The 19,990-nt window shown below is 42.4% G+C and overlaps 1 protein-coding gene across 1 annotated transcript in view; it reads left to right on the top strand.

The window, feature by feature from the left end:
* Window positions 1-636: 636 nt before the first annotated feature.
* Window positions 637-19,990, top strand: part of LOC132889175 (interferon gamma receptor 1-like) — a 57,793-nt gene continuing 38,439 nt past the window's right edge. The window contains exon 1 of the mRNA XM_060925424.1: window positions 637-1,147. Within this exon, the coding sequence (XP_060781407.1) occupies window positions 1,105-1,147 (43 nt within the window). The 5' untranslated portion in view covers window positions 637-1,104. The remainder of the gene's footprint in view (window positions 1,148-19,990) is intronic.

The following is a 19,990-nucleotide window of genomic DNA, read 5'->3' as shown; positions in this document are numbered from 1 at the left end:
TCAAACCGATTCGAGCCGAAGCCCACTACATGTCCAAAATGGCGGTCGCGTTTACGAAGGTCACGTGACTGAAAAGGGTCCATAGCATGCAGGAAAACAGGAATACCGTAACGCGACGACGAGGCCCCTGATTGGACGAGGCTCAGGGCAATTGCCCGACTTTGCCCAATGGAAAGACCGCCTATGCCCCCCAATTATGGTGGGGTAATTCGCACTCTGGTTGGTGTTCGCATATGCGCAAAAAATGCTGAGTCATCGATCGGAGTTCGGTCAGATGGCTGAAAGGGACCAAGTGTGAAAACACCCATAGACACAGACAACCATTCACATTCACACCTACGGTCAATTTAGAGTCACCAGTTAACCTAACCTGCATGTCTTTGGACTGTGGAGGAAACCGGAGCACCCGGAGGAAACCAACACGGACACGGGGAGAACATGCAAACTCCACACAGAAAGGCCCTCGCCGGCCCCGGGGCTCGAACCCAGGACCTTGCTGTGAGGCGACAGCGCTAACCACTAACCACTGTTAAACACGTGACACATCACATTCTGTTTTCAGAAACTCCGCCCACTCTGAGCCTGGCGCTCTGTATTGTGAGTAATTTCTCAAACTCGGAATACCAACACCACAAGGATATTTTTTTTCCCTGTGCGTGGACTAGTGTGACAGAAACGGTTAATAACTAACACACACACTTAAAAAAAGAGAGAGAAAGAAAGGCAGAAAGAGAGAAAGAAAAAGAACCGGCTCTGTCCTAAACGCCTGTGCTGGATGTAGTGTGCTGCCTAGGCTGCAAACACCTTTGTTTTAGACTCTATCTAGGGGCCCTATATAGTGTCCGACTAACTCATTCGTGATGGAACCACAAAGCTTCGGGAAGTCCGTGGAGTTTAAGGGAAATTCGGCGAGTTTGCTGTTAAAGGAAGCGCGTGGGGAGAAGCGAGTTTAACACGCTAGGACTGTTATTGTGTTAGCAGGCTAGCATTAACCAACTTCATACAAGGAAAGATGTTTCCCAGGAGTGGATAAACGTGTTGTGAAACGAACTGCCTGAGAATATCTGATATTTTTTTTCCTTTGTTATAAATTTCCGAGTCACAATGCTGTTGAGTTTGGTGTTTGTGAGCCTCGCCTTCTGCTCGGGTAAGTAAACATGGCGAGCTGGGGTGATCCTAAAAACACTCTACACTCGGGGAGTTCACTGCCTAGCAGTGTATATCATTTCTAACACATCTATATGTTTTCCTCTTGTTTAGTTGTCGTTCGAATGAGCTGTTTACGTTAGCAGCCATAACAACAATAACAACAAGGCAGCTATTTTTTAATAAATAGTAACTGGATTTGTTGTCATAGTTACTGGATCACCAGCTGGTTTATTCCAGAAGGATATAAAGGGTAAATATGATCGATATAAAAGAGGCCTATGGATTGGTGAAGAGCTGTGTGTGGATAGATAGAAATAACAGCTGTCGATACTGACAGTAATACAATATTGTCTTGTCCTGGAAACTAACATGTCGTTAAATATTTCTATAAATCACCAACATGAATGCATGAAACTTGATATTTTTGGTTGAATTGCTGTGTGTGTGTGAAAATGGCTGAGAGGCCTGAGACATAAACTCTAAAGATTTGTTAGTCCTCTTAGAAAGCCTGTGCTAAAATATTAATAATTCTGTAATGTCAGGATTTACACAGTCATGTACTGTTAATAATAATAAGAAGAAGAAGAAGAATTGTTGTTTTTTCAGGAGAAAGTTTCTAATGAATGCTCCGAAAAAGTATGATGACGTCACAGGCTGATTTACATATTCGTTACAATGTTCACGCTCATTTGCATAAATAAATTTGTGTTCTAAAAGAAAAGGGTTTCTGTACGGAATCAATTTTGTGCCAAAATGTTCATACAATACTTTTGAAATATCAAACAAAAACGATAAATCAAAATTCAAAAAAAAATTATTTTTTTTTTAGACTGGCAAACAAATTTGTGTAATCGTGCAAAATATCAGTCTGTTACTCTTCAGAAGCCTTTTATTTTTGTTTCTCAGTTTTGTTTGACGGAATTTATTTTGGTTGCGATTCCAGCTTTCTCGTTTGCGCTCCCTGACTTTTTGCTCGCAGTTTTGGCACAAACTTCACGTGTGGGTGGGCTGTCCAGGAACGTATTCCCATTGGCTAACTTGTGTTTGACTGACAGCTACGCTCAGCCATTCCCTACTCGGATTCTGGGGGACTGTTTGACGAGTGACTGATCCATTGACGGTAAACAAGCATCGAGTGGACTTGTGTACTACTGCAATACATACAACACATTTGTCCCGCACTTAAGGCCAATTTATGCTGACAACCCAGTCCTCGCAGACAGTGTCTGCGTAGCCCCCCCACCTTCGCAGACGCTCTGCGCGCACCTCCCAAAAATTGTGACCACCGCAGAAGCCTCGCAGACAGCGTCGCAGACAAGAGGGCTCTGATTGGTCCACTCTACCCGCTGTACACGCACTTCCGCTTCCCTACTTTCCCGGTTTGTTTTGTTTTCACGACCGGCATTTTTAAAAACACGAGCGAAGATGGAGCAGCATGAAGAGCGGTTGATTGAGGAAGTACGGACATCTATACGACTCCAGTTCTAGTCATTATAAAAAAAAAAAGTTCTAGTCATTATAAGTAACCGGAGGATAAACACTCCACTAACCACACCCACCAACTACTCCTAGCGACTTCGCGCCCCCTTGCGTTGTGCCGGTGAATAACATCGCGCACGCCTATTGCCCCGCTCAACAATAAATTACAACTGTCTGCGAAAAGCTATCTGCGAAAGCCTTGTCGCAAGAGCATGCAGAGGCCTTTACACTTTGTTGAATTTAATTCAATATCATAGTCGCCACTGAAGTCCACTCGATCCTTGTTTACCGTCAATGGATCGGTCATTCGTCAAACAGTCCGCCAGAATCCGAGTAGGGAATGGCTGAGCGTAGCTGTCAGTCAAACACAAGTTAGCCAATGGGAATGCGTTCCTGGACAGCCCACCCACACGTAAAGTTTGTGCCAAAACTGCAAGCAAAAAGTCAGGGAGCGCAAACGAGAAAGCTGGAATCGCAACCAAAATAAATTATGTCAAACAAAACAGAAAGACATGGAACAAAAATAAAAGGTTTCTGAAGAGTAATAGACTGATATTTTGCACGATTACACACAATTTGTTTGCCAGTTTAAAAAAACTTTTTAATTTTTTTTTTTGAATTTTGATCGTTTTTGTTTGATATTTCAAAAGTATCGTATGAACATTTTGGCACAAAATTGATTCCATATTTCTGAAGACCCCGGTCCTATGTCTGAAATCACTCACTGCTACTCCCTTTTTTTTTTTTTCATTCCTTCCTGTATTATCTTTTGCAATGGCGGTTGTCGCTTCACAGCAAGAAGGTTCTGGGTTCGAGCCCCGTGGCCAGTCTATGTGGAGTTTGCATGTTCTCCCCGTGTCCGCGTGGGTTTCCTCCGGGTGCTCCGGTTTCCCCCACAGTCCAAAGACATGCAGGTTAGGTTAACTGGTGACTCTAAGGCTACGTTTACACTAGACCGTATCTGTCTCGTTTTCTTCGCGGATGCACTGTCCGTTTACATTAACCCCCCTGAAAAAGCGGGGAAACGGGAATCCGCCAGCGTCCACGTATTCAATCTAGATCGTATCAGCTCCGGTGCTGTGTAAACATTGAGAATACGCGAATACGCTGTGCTGAGCTCTAGCTGGCGTCTCATTGGACAACGTCACTGTGACATCCACCTTCCTGATTCGCTGGCGTTGGTCATGTGACGCGACTGCTGAAAAACGGCGCAGACTTCCGCCTTGTATCACCTTTCATTAAAGAGTATAAAAGTATGAAAATACTGCAAATACTGATGCAAATACTGCCCATTGTGTAGTTATGATTGTCTTTAGGCTTGCCATCCTTCCACTTGCAAGTAATAAGTGATATGCGCTGGGATCTCGCACACAGCGGCTCAGTCCCGAATCGTGGCTTGTTCACTTCACTCGCGCGCTCTGTGAGCTGCGCAGGGCCGGAGTGCACACCCTCCAGAGGGCACTCGCTGTTCAGGGCGGAGTGATTTGGAGCGCAGGATGCCTGCGGAGCCGAGCGTATCCGCGTATTGGTGTTGCTGTGTGCACGGCTAACGGTTTTAGTGTAAACGCGAATCGTTTTAAGAACGTTAATCTGATGATCCGCTGATTCGACGTAATGTAAATGTAGCCTAAATTGACCGTAGGTGTGAATGGGAGTGTGAATGGTTGTCTGTGTCTATGTGTCAGCCCTGTGATGACCTGGTGACTTGTCCAGGGTGTACCCCGCCTTTCACACGTAGTCAGCTGGGATAGACTCCAGCTTGCCTGTGACCCTGTAGAACAGGATAAAGTGGCTAGAGGAGATATGAGATGATGAGATATTTTGCAATTATGACCACCTGGTACGTGCAATAAGTGTGTTTTGATGTGTCGGCTTCTGCTGCTGTCGACTGTGCTGCTGCAAACAGGAAATTTCCCCATTGCAAGATGATAAAGGTCAGAAAAAAAGGCAAGAGGCTGCACTATGCATTACGCATTTGTGTGAATAAATATTTGTATGTGTAGTGTGGCCTCTTTCCCTTTTTTTTTTTTGAATTAGCTATATGTTAAGCCAATCTCTCACTGGGCTGTGACAGCCCGTGACTAGTTGGAGACACAATTGCGATAAAATATGCAAAATAGCGACAATTTTCACTTGGAATCACACTGAATTGATATTTGCATATTTTACCGCAATTGTTGTCTCTAACTAGTCGCAGGCTGTCGCAGCCCAGTGAGATACTGGCTCGCACTTCCTGTCTCACGGAAATTGACTTGTGAAGGGTTCGTGGCTGCTTTGCGACACCAGCGACGTGTTTGTGGCTATTTTGAGAGAAATTTTGTCGCACAAATTTTTTGAACGTGTTCAAAATCTCAGCGATGAAGGAGCGGCACTTTGCGACTCATGCGAGGAAATTGAGAAGCCCCACGAATGTTTCGAGACACTTTTGAAACTCTCTCGCGAATGACGTTCGCAAGCTGTCACAGCCCAGTGAGATGCTACCCTTAGGTCCGCATTCTCAGAATGAATAAAAACACATTGAGTGAAGCCTGCTCCTACCCTTATGCATCAGGATAAAACCTTTATTATCTTATATCGTGGACTATATAGTAAGCTCGCCATTTGTGTCCCACAGTGCATCATGAAAAGTATTGTGCAACCGATGGTCACTAACCAGTGCATTGTGGTCGTGCTGAAAGAAAAGCTGTTTCCTAAGGACCGTTAAATATAGCAGTGATTTGGTTTTCCTTATGACGACGGGCACGAGACAAACTTGTAAGCTGTGGTGTGAAAATGGCAATAATGTTAGTGTGTTGGGAGGAAGAAACGCATTATAAACATTCAAGTACAATTAAAAATGGTAAGAGAATAGAAAATGAGCTAAAATAGAATGGCAGATAAAGTACAAGAATAAAAGTGACCGTGCAGAGCAAGGAATTAATCAAAAGCTTCAAATTTGATTTAATAAAAGGCAGCGGGAAAGAAAGAGAGGATTCAGCCTTGGTTTAAAAGACCTGAAAGATGCAGCTGACACAAAGTACTTTGTATTGATTATTGTGGGAAATACGCTGAGTATATAATATGGATTTATTACAAAGATACTGTACATGCATGTATTTATTATTTTGAAAACCCACCAGCCGACCGATCTGGCACGTTTTAATCGTGCGACAGTAATGATGTAAATAACGGCACAGCGGAGTAGCGTCCGAAAGCATTATTTCATTTTATCAATGTGCTCACTATATAGTCCTCTATATAGTAATTCCCTAGATGGTGAGTAGTGAACGAGTGGGTGATTTCGGACACAGCTTTAGAGCGGAGTAGAACTTCATCAGGATAAAAACAACACGTTTCTTATTAAAAAAGAAGCCGACGTTACATATTTATATACACCACAGGCTATTTACGTATTTCCAAAATACTATAATTTGTATGAAGAACAATTAAAAAAAAAAAAAAAAGCAGTGGTAATGAGGCGGTGAATAGATGTGATGGGATAACTCACTTCGTTTCTTGTAAATATTGGCAGCAAAGACAAATGATAGCGATCAGTGATTGGTTGATGTGCGTGTTCATGCGTCCCAAACGTACAATCGGAATAGACTTTCTGACATGGACACACAATCTTGCTTAGCTGGCGTACTCTGCTCTGGAAAGATGGGCGTGGTGAGTATTTTCACCAGTATTATCCCCCCCCCCGCCACGGGCTTTGCTGCCTTTTCAGTGTATATATTTTTAAAGACTTCATTTCTTCTATGAACCATTTTCTCTTATCATATGCCGCCGTGTTTCTCCTGTCCATAAAATGTCTCAAAGGCGTACTGAATATACATACAAGTTTACAGGTGCAGTCAAGTCTCATGAAGAAATTTGATTTCGATTGAGCTTGAGTTCATTTATTAATAATGGATTATTAGGGTCCTGGGTGGGTGGGTTTTTTTTTCTCTCTCTCCCCTTTGTTCGTAGCTAGTGTTTGGTTGTTGGAGCAAAACTGCTTGTGCTGTCTGGATGGGAGGAGGGGCATACTGTCTCTCTTTATCGGCAATCACAGTGACACTTGACAATCGCGAGTGTCTGTGACCTCGTATGTGGAAGAGGGTAGATAGCATTTTCCTCCAAGTGTGTTCTGCTTCCCTGTAACACGGCAGTTTGAAAAAGATAAGGATGGCTGGCTTCACGTGTCTCAGAGGAAGCATGTTCGTCTTCGCCGTCACTGGGTAGTAGCTGTCGTGTGATCGTGAAGAGCTGGGTGGTCAGGAGGAATGAGCAGGAGACAGGGATTAAAGTTCTCCGGCACCATGCCGGATTTCCGGTTTGTAGTGATTGCCCGTGGATTTAAAAAAATAATAAATCGAAAATAAATTGACGGCAATTAAAAAAAAAAAAAAATGACCGTCGAAATCCCTCTTGTGTTTGTCAGCCAATGGTAGTAAAGGAGCGCTCTGAAACTGACAGTATTAGCCAATCAGAAGAAGAATGGGGCGGGTCTAAGGAAAGCCTTTACCCCCTCCTCTCATTTCTTCCTTGCTTCGATGCGGTGCAGTGCTGAAGATCGACACGGAAAGTCACCTCGCGCCGTTACGGCTCCATTCAACGGAGAGAGGGTAAAAAGTAAAAAAAATAAAATAAATGAACTTTTGTGTTGGAGAGAAGGGAGAGAGAGAGAAAACGGAATTGCATGGTGGCGTGGGCAAAATGCAGTTCGTGAACTCTGGGGCAGATGTGACGACCCTAGAGAAAGGTGTTAAAAATAAATGGCGCTGGGCATGGCTGGAGGAGACTGGGCGAGATGGCAAGCCATTTAGAAATTGGTGCAAGAAGTTGGGCATACCAGGCGCTTGCTACTGCACGCTATGTTCCAGGAAGATAATTTACGGATCCAGTGGCAAAAAGGTGCTACGTACACACGAATTAGACCTTGGCCATCAAGCTGCTGTCCGTGCGGTCCCACACACCACACGCTTGCCGGGAGCTACGGCAACAGCTGCAGTGCCAACATCAATAACTGACCGAGTGTGCGAATTAAAAATAAGGGTGTGTGCTTTCCTCGCAGAACACGACCTGTCATTCACCCTTGCTCAACCCCTGGTCGACCTATGCAAAAAGGTTGCGGGAGACAAAGCGAATGGAAATTTAATTTTCCATTCATGCAATCTCTGATCCCATGCCCCCACAAACCCCCTGGTATGGCTTGAAAATAAACACACAATCCAAAACACGTGCACGCACGCGCACACACACACACACACACACACACACACATATATATATATATATATATATATATATATATATATATATATATATATATATATATATATAGTTTCTTGCCTGTGTCGACAAAGTTCAGGCTCAGGATTTTTTTTTGCTTTAATCCCTGAGGAGACCAAATTGCTAGGTGTGTCCCTTGGCTTTTATTTTTTTAAATAAAGAATTAACAGGATATTAAAAAGTTGTCAAATCTACCTACATCAGACCTGGGCATTTTACGGCCCACGGGCCGCATCCGACCCTTTGGTTCATCCTGACCGGCCCGCGTAAGGTTAATTAGAAATTACAAAATAAACGTGTTTTCTAATTTTACCTCATGCATGGACTGAATATGCATTGCTTTTATTTTGAAGTTGTGTTCAACAAAAACGCAATGCGCGTGATATGAAGATGACATGAAATCCCACGAAACCTAATCCCGCGATAACTACTTCCGTAATTTGTCCAGACCAACCACAAACTTGTACAGCATCCTTCAAACGGTCCAGCCGATCACATAGTGTGACGTCACCAGCAGGCGCCGGAGCCCGAGCCAATCTGTAGATCTGATTCCTACACCGAATCGACTGATGATCATCTGTCAGCTGTGCTTCGCATCTCCACCTCAGACATTCAACCTGACTCTGATGCACTCGTTAAAGACCAACAGAGACGAGATTTCTCTCACTGAACAAATAAAAAACACCAAATGAGGTGATTAAACTACAAATGTGGGCATCATTATTATAATATGATGTATCTTGCTTGATATTTGGAGTAGAAAGACAATATTGTGATGTCTTTATTGTGTTTTGGGGTGAATGTGACTGAAAAAAAAAGTACAAACATTCATATTTTGTTAACCATTGTTTTGGGAAATTTGATTGAATAAATGACATTTTTTGTAAGGCAACCTCGTTTTTTCCATACTCTTACCAGTCTTAGCAGCTTGTAAAAACAATGTTATTTACTGCTTTATATAAAGAAATACAATTAATATTATGCAGAATTTAGTTCAGCCTTTTGGTCCGGCCCTCCACAAAATTTTCTGTTTCTCATGTGGCCCCATGGAAAAAATAATTGCCCACCCCTGACCTACATGGTTGACAGCACTGATTGTACTGTATGTCAGTCCTGTTGGATGCCGTGTAACATCTGTAATATTTGCAGTTCTTTAAACTGCATATCACGGGTAAATTCAGGAGCAAGATCAATGTAATTCTCCTATTTTATATTAAACTTTGGTCAAATATCTGTAACATTCTGCATTTTGTGCAATTTTTTTTACCTTGCGCAATACCAGAAAAACACGAAATTGGTCCAGAATATGCACTTTTAAATGTCAGTTTCTCCACAGTTGTGGATTGTTCAGATCACAAGATCAACAAGCACCTCTGAAATCCATGGTTTACAGGAAGAGGAAACAGCCATTCGAGTACGGGTAGATCATTTGCTATCTTGGCAGATGGCAGAATTAGAGCGCTGACATTCTGAACTTGTAACGCTTAGCATGAACAAACATGTTTAATCTCCTGACATTCTATCTTTGAATATCTATCTATATTCTAACGCTATCTTTGTGCTGGCATCAGTGACTCAGGAATGACCCGACATCAATGTATGCTTTTTTTTGGGGGGGGGAGGTGTAATCGTCAGCTTCAACTACAGGGTGCAAAAGTTTTCAAAGCGACAGCGCATTAAAAGCACTAAGCGTTTCCTTGTGTGGGTGGTGCGGTGGTGTTTCTGTGATGGTGAAACCTCTTCCTCTGAAATGACTTCCGTTTGGTCTTGCCTAATATTTGGACATGGATGGTGTTTGAGTAGGTTAAAGTGAACGATTTAAAATTGCACAATATTTTCATTGTGTATGAAATCATCTTCCAAATGAACAAAAGATGTTTGTTCAGAAATGACAGTATGTGATTCACCCCTTGCTGAAGTTTTAAGTCATTTCTCATACTGTATTTATTCTTAAATCTTATTCTGTGTTCTTAAATTTTATTATATCTGCAGTTGTGGACTTGTGCATTACACATTTACATATGTATTCGTGACACCACCAATACAGTGCACCTACGGTAAGTGTTGGCGATGCTGCTGCCAGTTGTGTCTCACTCTCTCACTCACACACACACACACACACACACACACACACACACACACAAACACACCATGGTTTTTTATTTTCACACTTTTAAACCACAGCGAAGCCTGATCTGTAAGGTTATGAGAAAATGCACCAGAGGTGCTTGTGGTTAGAAACAGAAAGCAACTGTAGGTTAAACCACCGTCTTCCTGTGATTGTTTATTATTTTTATTATTATTATGAGGATATGACTTGTAATAGTGCTATAACTGTAACGCCGGTCTACTGTTATGTCTGGAAAGTTTGTGGACCGCAATCACAAACCTTAATATATTCATGGTACCTGTTTTATCATGACGAAGCGAAATGGCCTAGTTGTTTACATTCCATTCGTAGTTTTTTTTTTTTTTTTTTTTAATATGCACTGCTTGACAACGCAAGTCAAATTTTTATATATATATATATATATATATATATATATATATATATATATTTTTTTTTTTTTTATATATATATATATATACACGGTGGCGTAGTGGTTAGCGCTGTCGCCTCACAGCAAGACGGTCTGGGTTCGAGCCCCGTGGCCGGCGAGGGCCTTTCTGTGTGGAGTTTGCATGTTCTCCCCGTGTCCGCGTGGGTTTCCTCCGGGTGCTCTGGTTTCCCCCACAGTCCAAAGACATGCAGGTTAGGTTAACTGGTGACTCTAAATTGACCGTAGGTGTGAATGTGAGTGTGAATGGTTGTCTGTGTCTATGTGTCAGCCCTGTGATGACCTGGCGACTTGTCCAGGGTGTACCCCGCCTTTCGCCCGTAGTCAGCTGGGATAGGCTCCAGCTTGCCTGCGACCCTGTAGAACAGGATAAAGCGGCTAGAGATAATGAGATGATATATACACACACCATGTAACGACCAAAATGAATTAATAAAGTGGGGGGGAATAATGTTATTTTATCATCAAGCCCAAAAACTATTGGTAAATCGTGGCATCCGGATCCCGGAAAAAAGCAGCCTTGCCCCAGGGCTAATCTCGCATGACGTTCTGCATGATGTCTGGTTATCTGGGTCGTTTCAGTTTATCTGACTCTGTGCTTGTTTACTCACCGAGACTGGATAATGTTGGAATCTTACAAAAATAACGATGGGAAAGCGCTGTTTGTGTTTGGATGTTCAAATCCATATACAGCAGGACATTCAGTTCACCAATTTCCAAGAAATGACACTAACCTAAAGCGACAGCGGGTGAAGTTTGTGCAAACAAAGCAGGCAGATTTCTTGCCGCCTACTTATAATAAATCTGATTCATCAAGTGTTCACCACCACCAGAACGACCACATGGGGAAATGCTGGAGCAAAAAAGAAACCCGCTGATTTAAATAAATGACATTTGATCTGACATTTGGACAGTTCATCAATTTCCTCTATTATCTCTCACAGACGCAGTGCACCAGATGCCGGATCATGAGCAACATTTACACGCTCTCGACATCCGATCCCATCATATCTGATGCACTTTAACAGGAAAAAAAAATGCGTGCATGCAGCCATCATTAATTATTAATGGAAAGGCGTTTAAATGCTTTTGGAGTACAACGTTGCAAGGCTGGATTTGTTTAGTTTTGTTCAGCCAGTGCATTGGCAAACTTTTTTACCTCTCAGGAAGCACTCGCCACATGTATCGGGCCCGTACATGACTTTTTTTTGGGGGGTCATTTTGACAATTGTTGATAAAGTATTCTTAAGTCTCGTATAATTTAACTCCTTTATGTATTAACTAAATGAGTGTTAGAACAAACGAATAGCTCCATGAGATCCCCGGAGGGTTTTTTTGGGGGCATTTTTGTAGATGAACCCCCCCCGGTGCTTTTATACAAACTTTTCTGAACCCCCACTTTGTACGGCACACACACACACACACACACACACACACAATTGGAGATACCTGTTCTAATTAAAATGCATGTAAAAGCATTTTTTTTTTATAGCCCTGTATAAAAGTTTATCCATAATTACCAAATTCTGACCCACATTGGTGGCTCAAGGGGGCTCAGGATACTGTACCTGCCCCCCCACTCCCTGGGAATATTTCTGAAAATGCCTAGCATTTATCCCGTTGGGACACCTGCGAGGGGCCCCAATAATGGACTCTACAGGCCCGCGATATGTGCAAAGCGGCACTGAGGCCCCCTCCTAGAAAATTTCTGGATCTGTCAGTGAGTCCATTTAAAAAGCTCTCTGATGCATGGATTCTGTATATTTCAATGTCATTCAATAGCACTGTGTTCATTCTTAATCATTTTTTAAAAATTATTCAAATTAACTGATAAACTGCTCACGTATCGTCTCCAATACTTGTTTTACACATCTTGATTTTTTTTTTCAATCCAATAAGAATATATTTCCATTCATAATTTTATTTCTCTGTTGACTTATCCTTTTGTTTTGACATGACTGACACACTGACCTTGGCAGGGTTCAACATTTAACCACTGCCCAATTGAGTGGGATACGTCCCGGACATGCCCGACTGGGCAAGTTGGAATGCGCATATATTATGGACTAGCACCACAAAAATGAGGCTTTTTGATCTTTTATTTCAGTTCCTAAAAGCGTCCTTCACTACGTATCCACCATGTCTTGGCTGTTTTTCTTATGCCATGTACACACGTAGCCGGGTATTTTTAAAACCGAACATCCCCCCCCCCGTTTATAACAAATGTTTTATCCACACCACCTCGTCTTCGAAAAAAATCCCTTCCACACATAACCGAACATCTGCGTTTTCAATCACATTCATAAGCATTCCAAACCTGTAGATGGTTATTTCCCCAAATCCTACCCCCTAATCACATCGCTTGTGCTCTTGGAGCAGTAGTTGGGCTTCTAAAATTAAACATGTAAATAGCACCTGCACAATAATTAACGCTTTCAAGGCACTACTCCGATCCATTACTCTTTAGCTAGCTGCACACTATGCCGATTTTCAGCGTACCGAGCCAACTGAAGTCGCGAGTCAGGCGTAAAGACTAGTTTTCGATGGTGCCGATTCGAAAAACTAATCGGGAGCCAGACTGATCGGCGAGAGTCGCTAGCAATAGCCAATCATATCTTTCGCATATAACACATGACATCATTAAACACACAATTTCTAGCGCGAGAAATACGTGTTGGTAGCACCTAATGCAGTATATACTGTAATTCCATAGACTGAAGCTTTATCCATAGACACAGTGGGCTGGAAAGCCACTCTGCTCAAATTGTGTGGCTGAATTCCAAATCGCTTTAACTCCCCTATATAAGTGCACTATTTAAGGTTGGGAATAATAGCTCATGCAGCCTAGATAGTGTGCTACATATTCCATGTTGTGTCATTTGTAATTCAGCCTGTAGCATCTTCAAGTGTTGGATTTAACAGTAACTATATCCAATAGCCAATCACAAAGCTATTAAGTTGTCACGTGTCGCTTCAATCGCGACTGCACTCGTCAACAGTCGGGGGATATGTGCGTGCCCTGTCGAGAGTCGGCTCTGAAATGGGTCGGTTCGGTACCGCGTGGCTCGCCGTAGTGTGCGGCTAGCTTAAGTCCATGCTTAATCTGGCCTCTGCAGTAAACAAAGGTCGCACGTTTGACGTCAGGGCAGATTTGTTGTCATTTTTTTGGCGCAGATTGTGACATTCTAAAACGCAAACCTCCGGTTATCTCTGTCTACACGAAAAGGCATACACGGAGTTTTCAAAAATCTTCACTTTGCCCGGAGTTTTTTTAAATATTCGTTTTTGATGTGTTTTCATGTGGATGACAGGCCAAAACGTAGAAAAATATCTTCGATTTAGCAGATACCCGGCTACGTGTGGACGGGGTCTTAGTCTTGGGTTCATTTACTGCTTTGCAAGTTATTTTATATCCCCCCGCTGTTGTACTATGGTACACATACGGTTTATAAACCCCCTTGTGCATGACGTCACGCATCACGTGATAATTACAGCCAGGGTCAGACAGACACCGTCTTTCATGCAAGCAAGGCTTAATCGGTCTTCAGTACGTTTAATTTTTGCGCTGTTTTTGCTTGTTCAAACAGAGAAATGGATAAAAGGCATTACCGTCTCCCCGCTATCAAGAAAAATGTTAACAAATGGAAGCAAATGCTTCAAGAACAATGAGGAAATGAGTGGTTAAAGAATACAAGGAGAGGAGCTCAGCCTGGAAACTCCAGAGAAATTCACGATCGTATTTAAAATGTATTTTACAAAAACAGAAAGTCGGAAGTGAGGATGGAAGAGTTTGCTTAAGAGTCTTTTTTTTTTTCTGCTTGTATTTGAGTTAATGCCTTCATGAAAGTGTTTTGATTTTATTAAAGGTGAAGCTGCTTCCTTATTTGATACAGAAAACCCAGATTGGTTTCAAACAACTCGGGCATAAAAAAACTCAACAAAGAGCGACATGCGCGATAAATCCTGAAAGAACAGAACAGATTAAGAGCAGAGAGCTGGAGCTTTGTTTCTGTTATCAGAGGAACAGTCCTGTGCAAAATATTTGTGTGCTCATTCAGTTACAGGTTGCCAGGTCTGTATAAAACGCCCACAACGTGTACACTAAACAAATTTAAACTCAAACGTTAACCTGTCTGTCATGACACAGCATGGTTTGGTTTTTTTTTTTTTTTTTTAAAATATATATGCCTCTGCCACCATAAGGTGCAGAAGGCATTGTTTTCGGGTTGTCCGTCTGTGCATCCCGAAACCTTGTGAACGCCATATCTCAAAGACTAATGAAAGGAATTTCACCAAACTTTCACCATTTGTGCGCTTTGGGACAAACATGAACTGATTAGATTTTAAGATCGAAAGGTCTAAGGTCAAGGTCACTGTGAGGTCAAATGTCTGTCCAAAAACCTTACGAACACAATATCTCCAAGGCTGATAAGTAATTTCACCAGGTCAAGGTTACTGTGAGGTCAAATGTCCATCCCCAAATCACAACTTAATAAGGCGTGTAGTCTACCGGGCGGAGGCATCCCCATCGACGCAGTTGGTGGCTTTTTTTTTGTTTTTAAATAAATACCTAGAGGTAGATATCACAAAAAAACGAGATATAAATATTCTCAAACACATTACTGTTAAAGTCTTGGCACCCTATTGTTTTCTTCATACAAAATTTGTTAAAGATTTCTATTTTATGATTTCTACATTATGGAGTAATGAACCTACGGTCTGAGAGAGTTCTACACAAACACACCGATCTTTACAACAGCTGCATGCATGTGAAGTGGAAATAAATCGACTAAGGCAGGAAAAGCTATTTTGGATAAAATTGTTATTGTCCGTTACAAGTAAAAAGTAACCATTAACCAAACTGTAATAATAAACTTAATCAATAACCAAACTTCAACTCAGTGTGTGATCTTCATTTTATGTTGCAATTCACAACTATTCTATGGTTTTCCTAAAAGAAAAAGAAAAAAACTACTTGCAAAATAGGGGTCAAGTGATCATATTGGGGGCGGGCAAGCGGAAATTTACCCCAATATATATATGTTATTTACCAGCTGGGAGGTCCATATGGTGAAATACCGTGACCGAGGTCTTGTAAAGTACTGAGCGAGGCCCTCTGGGCTGAGGTCAGTATTCAAGGCTGAGGTCACGGTATTTCACCATACGGACCGACCTTAAGCTGGTAAATAATACATTTATTTTTTTCTTTACCAAATTCTAACAGAAAACGAGAGCGCCCGAAAGGGAAAACCGAGCCGAGCCGCCATTTTGAATCCTCATTCGCGGCTGTAATGCAAATGGCTTCCTCCTCAGTATACAAGTGCACCTCCATGGCAGGAAAAAAACTACATTTTGCCGCCTATGTCGTCCCCTATTTATACAAAATTGAGTCATTCAGGATTCAGCCATGTTTTTGCTCGGCGTTAGCAGGTTAGAGGTTTTTAGCTTTCTCCTGAAATGTTCTTTTATTTCTTCTTCCTCAGGGTAGTAAAACTCGCTTTCACTGTGAAGACTGTCATTATCGCTATCCATGATGTAAAATTAATGCCATTCTCCTGAGAAATGCTGGCAAAAATTTATAAGATTTTTGATAATTTTATAAATAAATCTTATTTAGAAAAAAAAAAGATAAATGTTGACAAAATTCTACTAAGTTGTTTGTTGTAAACGAGCAAGTCGCCAGAGGTCCATAACTGGCATCCGTACCGTAGGATACGGACCTGCTTGCCAGCTAATCAGAGCGCAGGATTTGATGGAAACCGCACTGCGAAAAAAATAGTTAATGTCGAGCCCTGCTTGGATGCTGAAAATCTTCAGGACAGGGGTCCCAGATGGGATGATAAAAATAATAATAATAAGGGTCTACCATGATAAACTCATCCTTAAATCACAATTTATATACCTAATAACCTATATGTACCTCCCACGTAATAGCTGGGGCCTCAAAAAAGGGTATCTGGCAAGTGCGAGTCGTGGAAGGTATAGATTTTTTATGTAATTCGGTCTAATATAAACAATCTCTCCCCACAAGCAGCCCCAGCCGAACACGCACACAGTGGACACTCGCTGATTCCCGTCATTTCCGGTTTCATTTTGCAGTAGCAGCCCCCAACATGCGTGAGGAAGGCTGTCATGAACTGGCAATTTCTCGTCTTAGGGGCTCGAAAAGATAACCATTTACTCCGGAATATCCTTGATAATCATCTGCCCCTTCATCCGACATATAAGAATCACGATCAGAATTCTCTCCAAAACGTGATTCGAGACCAGTCTAACCGCTGCTGCGCACATGAACGAAATTGATACCTTGATTGTTACACGTGTGATGTCACGCACCCCTTCGGGATCTTCCGGATGAGTCTTGGGAGATTCCGTGAAAATCGGCTGATTTTTATTGATTTTCCATTAATTTATGGCCTTTTGGATCTGCTATGGTTCAAAAACACATGGTCAATCAACCTAATGATTGTTGCTTTGTACAAGGAAAAAAGTGGGGTTTTAGGGGCGTTACATTCACGAAGTGCAAAAAAAAAAAAAATCATTTTTTTTTTTCAGCTGCTCTCATTAGGATCTGTTCTGCATATCTGATTTGGCATGGATTTTACACCGGACGCCCTTCCTGAGACAACCCTTTCCTATCTGTCCAGGCTTGGGACCAGTACCAAGTATGCACTGGCTTGTGCAGCCCCAGTGTCTGGGTATTTTACCTCATCTGCATGTCTTTTAAACTTTGGGAAGAAACCCACACGGGGACGACATGCAAACTCCATACAGAAAGGTCCCCGTCGGCCGTGTGGTTCAAACCCGGAGCCTTCTTGCTTGCTTCTGCTTTTCATTATATTGTGTAAACTGATCTTCAGGGCCCGTTTACACGAGGACGCTGTCGGGTAAAAACGACTAAATATTTTATCGGAAGTGCCTTTCGTCTACACGGGGACGGCGTTTCCGAGGCTGAAAAACGGAAAAAATTGAAAACGCCTTCCAGAGTGGATAAGTTAAAAACAGCCCCTGTTGCATATCCGTCTAAACTACCCAATACGCCAAACTCTGCTCGGATCTGCTCACATCGGGTACGCGTTTACGTCATACATATGTCATATACTGTACATGCCAGCCCGGGAAGTAAGAAATGCCGCTTTTCCACTACAAACGCGGCTGAGTCGGGCTGAGCCGTGCCGTGCTGAGTCGAGCTGAGCGGGGCTGTTGGAGTTGCATTTCGACTACAACCGCGCTGAACCGTGCTGGCTGGAAGTGGGTGGACGCATTGGGTGGAGTTAGCGAAAGTGGGTGGACGTCATATGATGTCGTTAAGCAGCGCAAACAGTGACATCAGTGAGCTTTTAAGCGGTAGTCTCACGACCCGGATAGTAAACAAACATGGAGGACATGGAGTCGTTAGTGTTGCTGGTCTTGGTGCTGTGGCTTGTTGTCACCGACAACGTGGACAGATACTGGCAAGAGCGTATAGATGAGGCGAGGCGCATAAGGCTTCAGAGATTCTCGTAATTCGTAATTATTCTTCTTCCGGGTTTGCGGTGTTTACAGATCCCAGCGTGCTCGCGGGGCGTGTGTGGGCATGTGAGGACACTCCTCCTCACCAATCAGTGCACAGGGGAGTGTCTGCTCACGCCCCCAACCTCACTCGGCACGGCTTGGCTCGCTTCAGCCCCACTCCAAAACGGTGCGAGTTTTAGGGGCTAAGCAGGGCTGAAGCGAGCTGAGTCGTGCTGGTTTTTGGTAGTCGAAACGCGAGCCGTGTCGGGCTGAAGTGAGCTGAAGCGAGCTGAAGTGAGCTGAAAAAGGGTAGTGGAAAAGGGCCATAAGTAAGTAAAAAAGTAAGAGCATGTCTGATTACATCGATCCAACGGACCTTCAAGCTGCTCTGGCAGCTTTAATAAACGTCCAGGAGTCCTTCGAACATCTATACCGTTAATGAACAGAGGCGGGTATAGTATGCTCTTACTTTTTTACTTACTTTCTTACTTACCATAGCCAGAGTAGTCAAAGTTTTCGCGGCGCAGATGTGCAGATCAGACAAGACGGAAGACGTTGCGCATGCGTGCAGACATAGCGGAGGTCTTTGACAGCACCACCTAGCCGCCTGGCATGCACATCAATTGAATTCCACACATTTATGCGTCACCGTATAGATGCAGATTTCCTCCTTGAAAACGGTCGTGTAGACGCAGAAAAAAGTGAGAACGAAAACGGACTTTTGCGTTTTTGTTTCGGACCGTCCCCGTGTAAAGTGGGCCTCAGTTAAGTAACATTTGATTTTCTTAATGTTTTTCCATGTAGTTATACAGCAGGTGCTTTTTGCGGGCACTTTTAAATCGCTGTATAAGGCGTGCTCTTCAGTAAGCATGGGGACATGACGTCTTTGATCCTAATCTGGCCCTGTCTCTGTTAGAGAATTTATGCTGCATTATACTGGATGGACTTGTAGGAACCCCGTGTGTATCTGTGGAGGATATATTCCTGTAACTCTGTTTAACCCAATGAGGTTGAAGGTTAAAAACGAAGGAAGCTTAATTAAAAATGTAACGGCATTCAGTCCACTACGAGAGCAGACCCTTTTTCTTTCCTGAGCTGGGACTCTAATGGCATTTCCTGCAGGAATTTGTGAGGTTATGGTGGGTGGACCTCACTCGGACTTTAAGGAAAATGTTTGAGTTAAATGCAGTCTGGTGCACTTCTAAGCTCTAACCTCTTGGGTTTGCTCTTAAGAGTTTAATCTTAAAGAAGCTTGGTGTATAGCCTGGGTGGGTATGAATGGGGATAACGCAGCAAAAAAAAAAAACAACCATGATTAGCATGGGGGGCGAATGAGGTCCCCTATGGGTCCATGTGGCTCCTGCTTATAAATAAAAGTTTTCTTATCCCATGTCCATACAGTAAATATAGCAGATATACATGTGTAGAGCCAATGATTTTCCATTTCAGAATCTGGCTTTTTCCGTTTCAGACAATGAGAAATTCCGTTTCACAATTTCAGTTCAAAATTGTTCTGTTTGGCTCCAATTTAGTAATTCTGGCTGGCGTAATTTTACTTGGGTTTCAAAGTATTGCATCTCTAGACACAAATGGTCCTTTGCATGATGAAGTCATTCATTAAAAAAATATAATAAAACAATTACACTGACAGTAAGCTGATAAATTGCATTAATAAAAAAATTAAAGTGGGATCACAGGTTGAGACAACTCAAATTACTTGACATACTGATAACAGATAAATCAAGAAACTAGGATCACAGTTAACTAAAAACCCATCTCATATATGCAATATAATAGCATATATAATATCTCAATATAATTGAGAGTACTGATAAATTAATATTCAGTAATACTGAGTCTGTAATGACCAACTCATAACTGACTGTTTAAAAATATTACTCTATTTTTTTGCGGTCCAAATCCTGCGCTCTGATTGGCTGGCGAGCGGGTCCGTATCCTACGGTACAGACCCCAGTTACGGACCTCTGGCGACTCGCTCGTTCACAACAATAAACATAGTAGCATTTGTCGTCAACTTTTTTTTTTTAATAAGATTT

Source organism: Neoarius graeffei, chromosome 7 (assembly GCF_027579695.1).
Source record: "Neoarius graeffei isolate fNeoGra1 chromosome 7, fNeoGra1.pri, whole genome shotgun sequence".
NCBI classification, from domain to species: Eukaryota; Metazoa; Chordata; class Actinopteri; order Siluriformes; family Ariidae; genus Neoarius; species Neoarius graeffei.
This window is presented reverse-complemented; position numbering and strand designations above follow the sequence as displayed.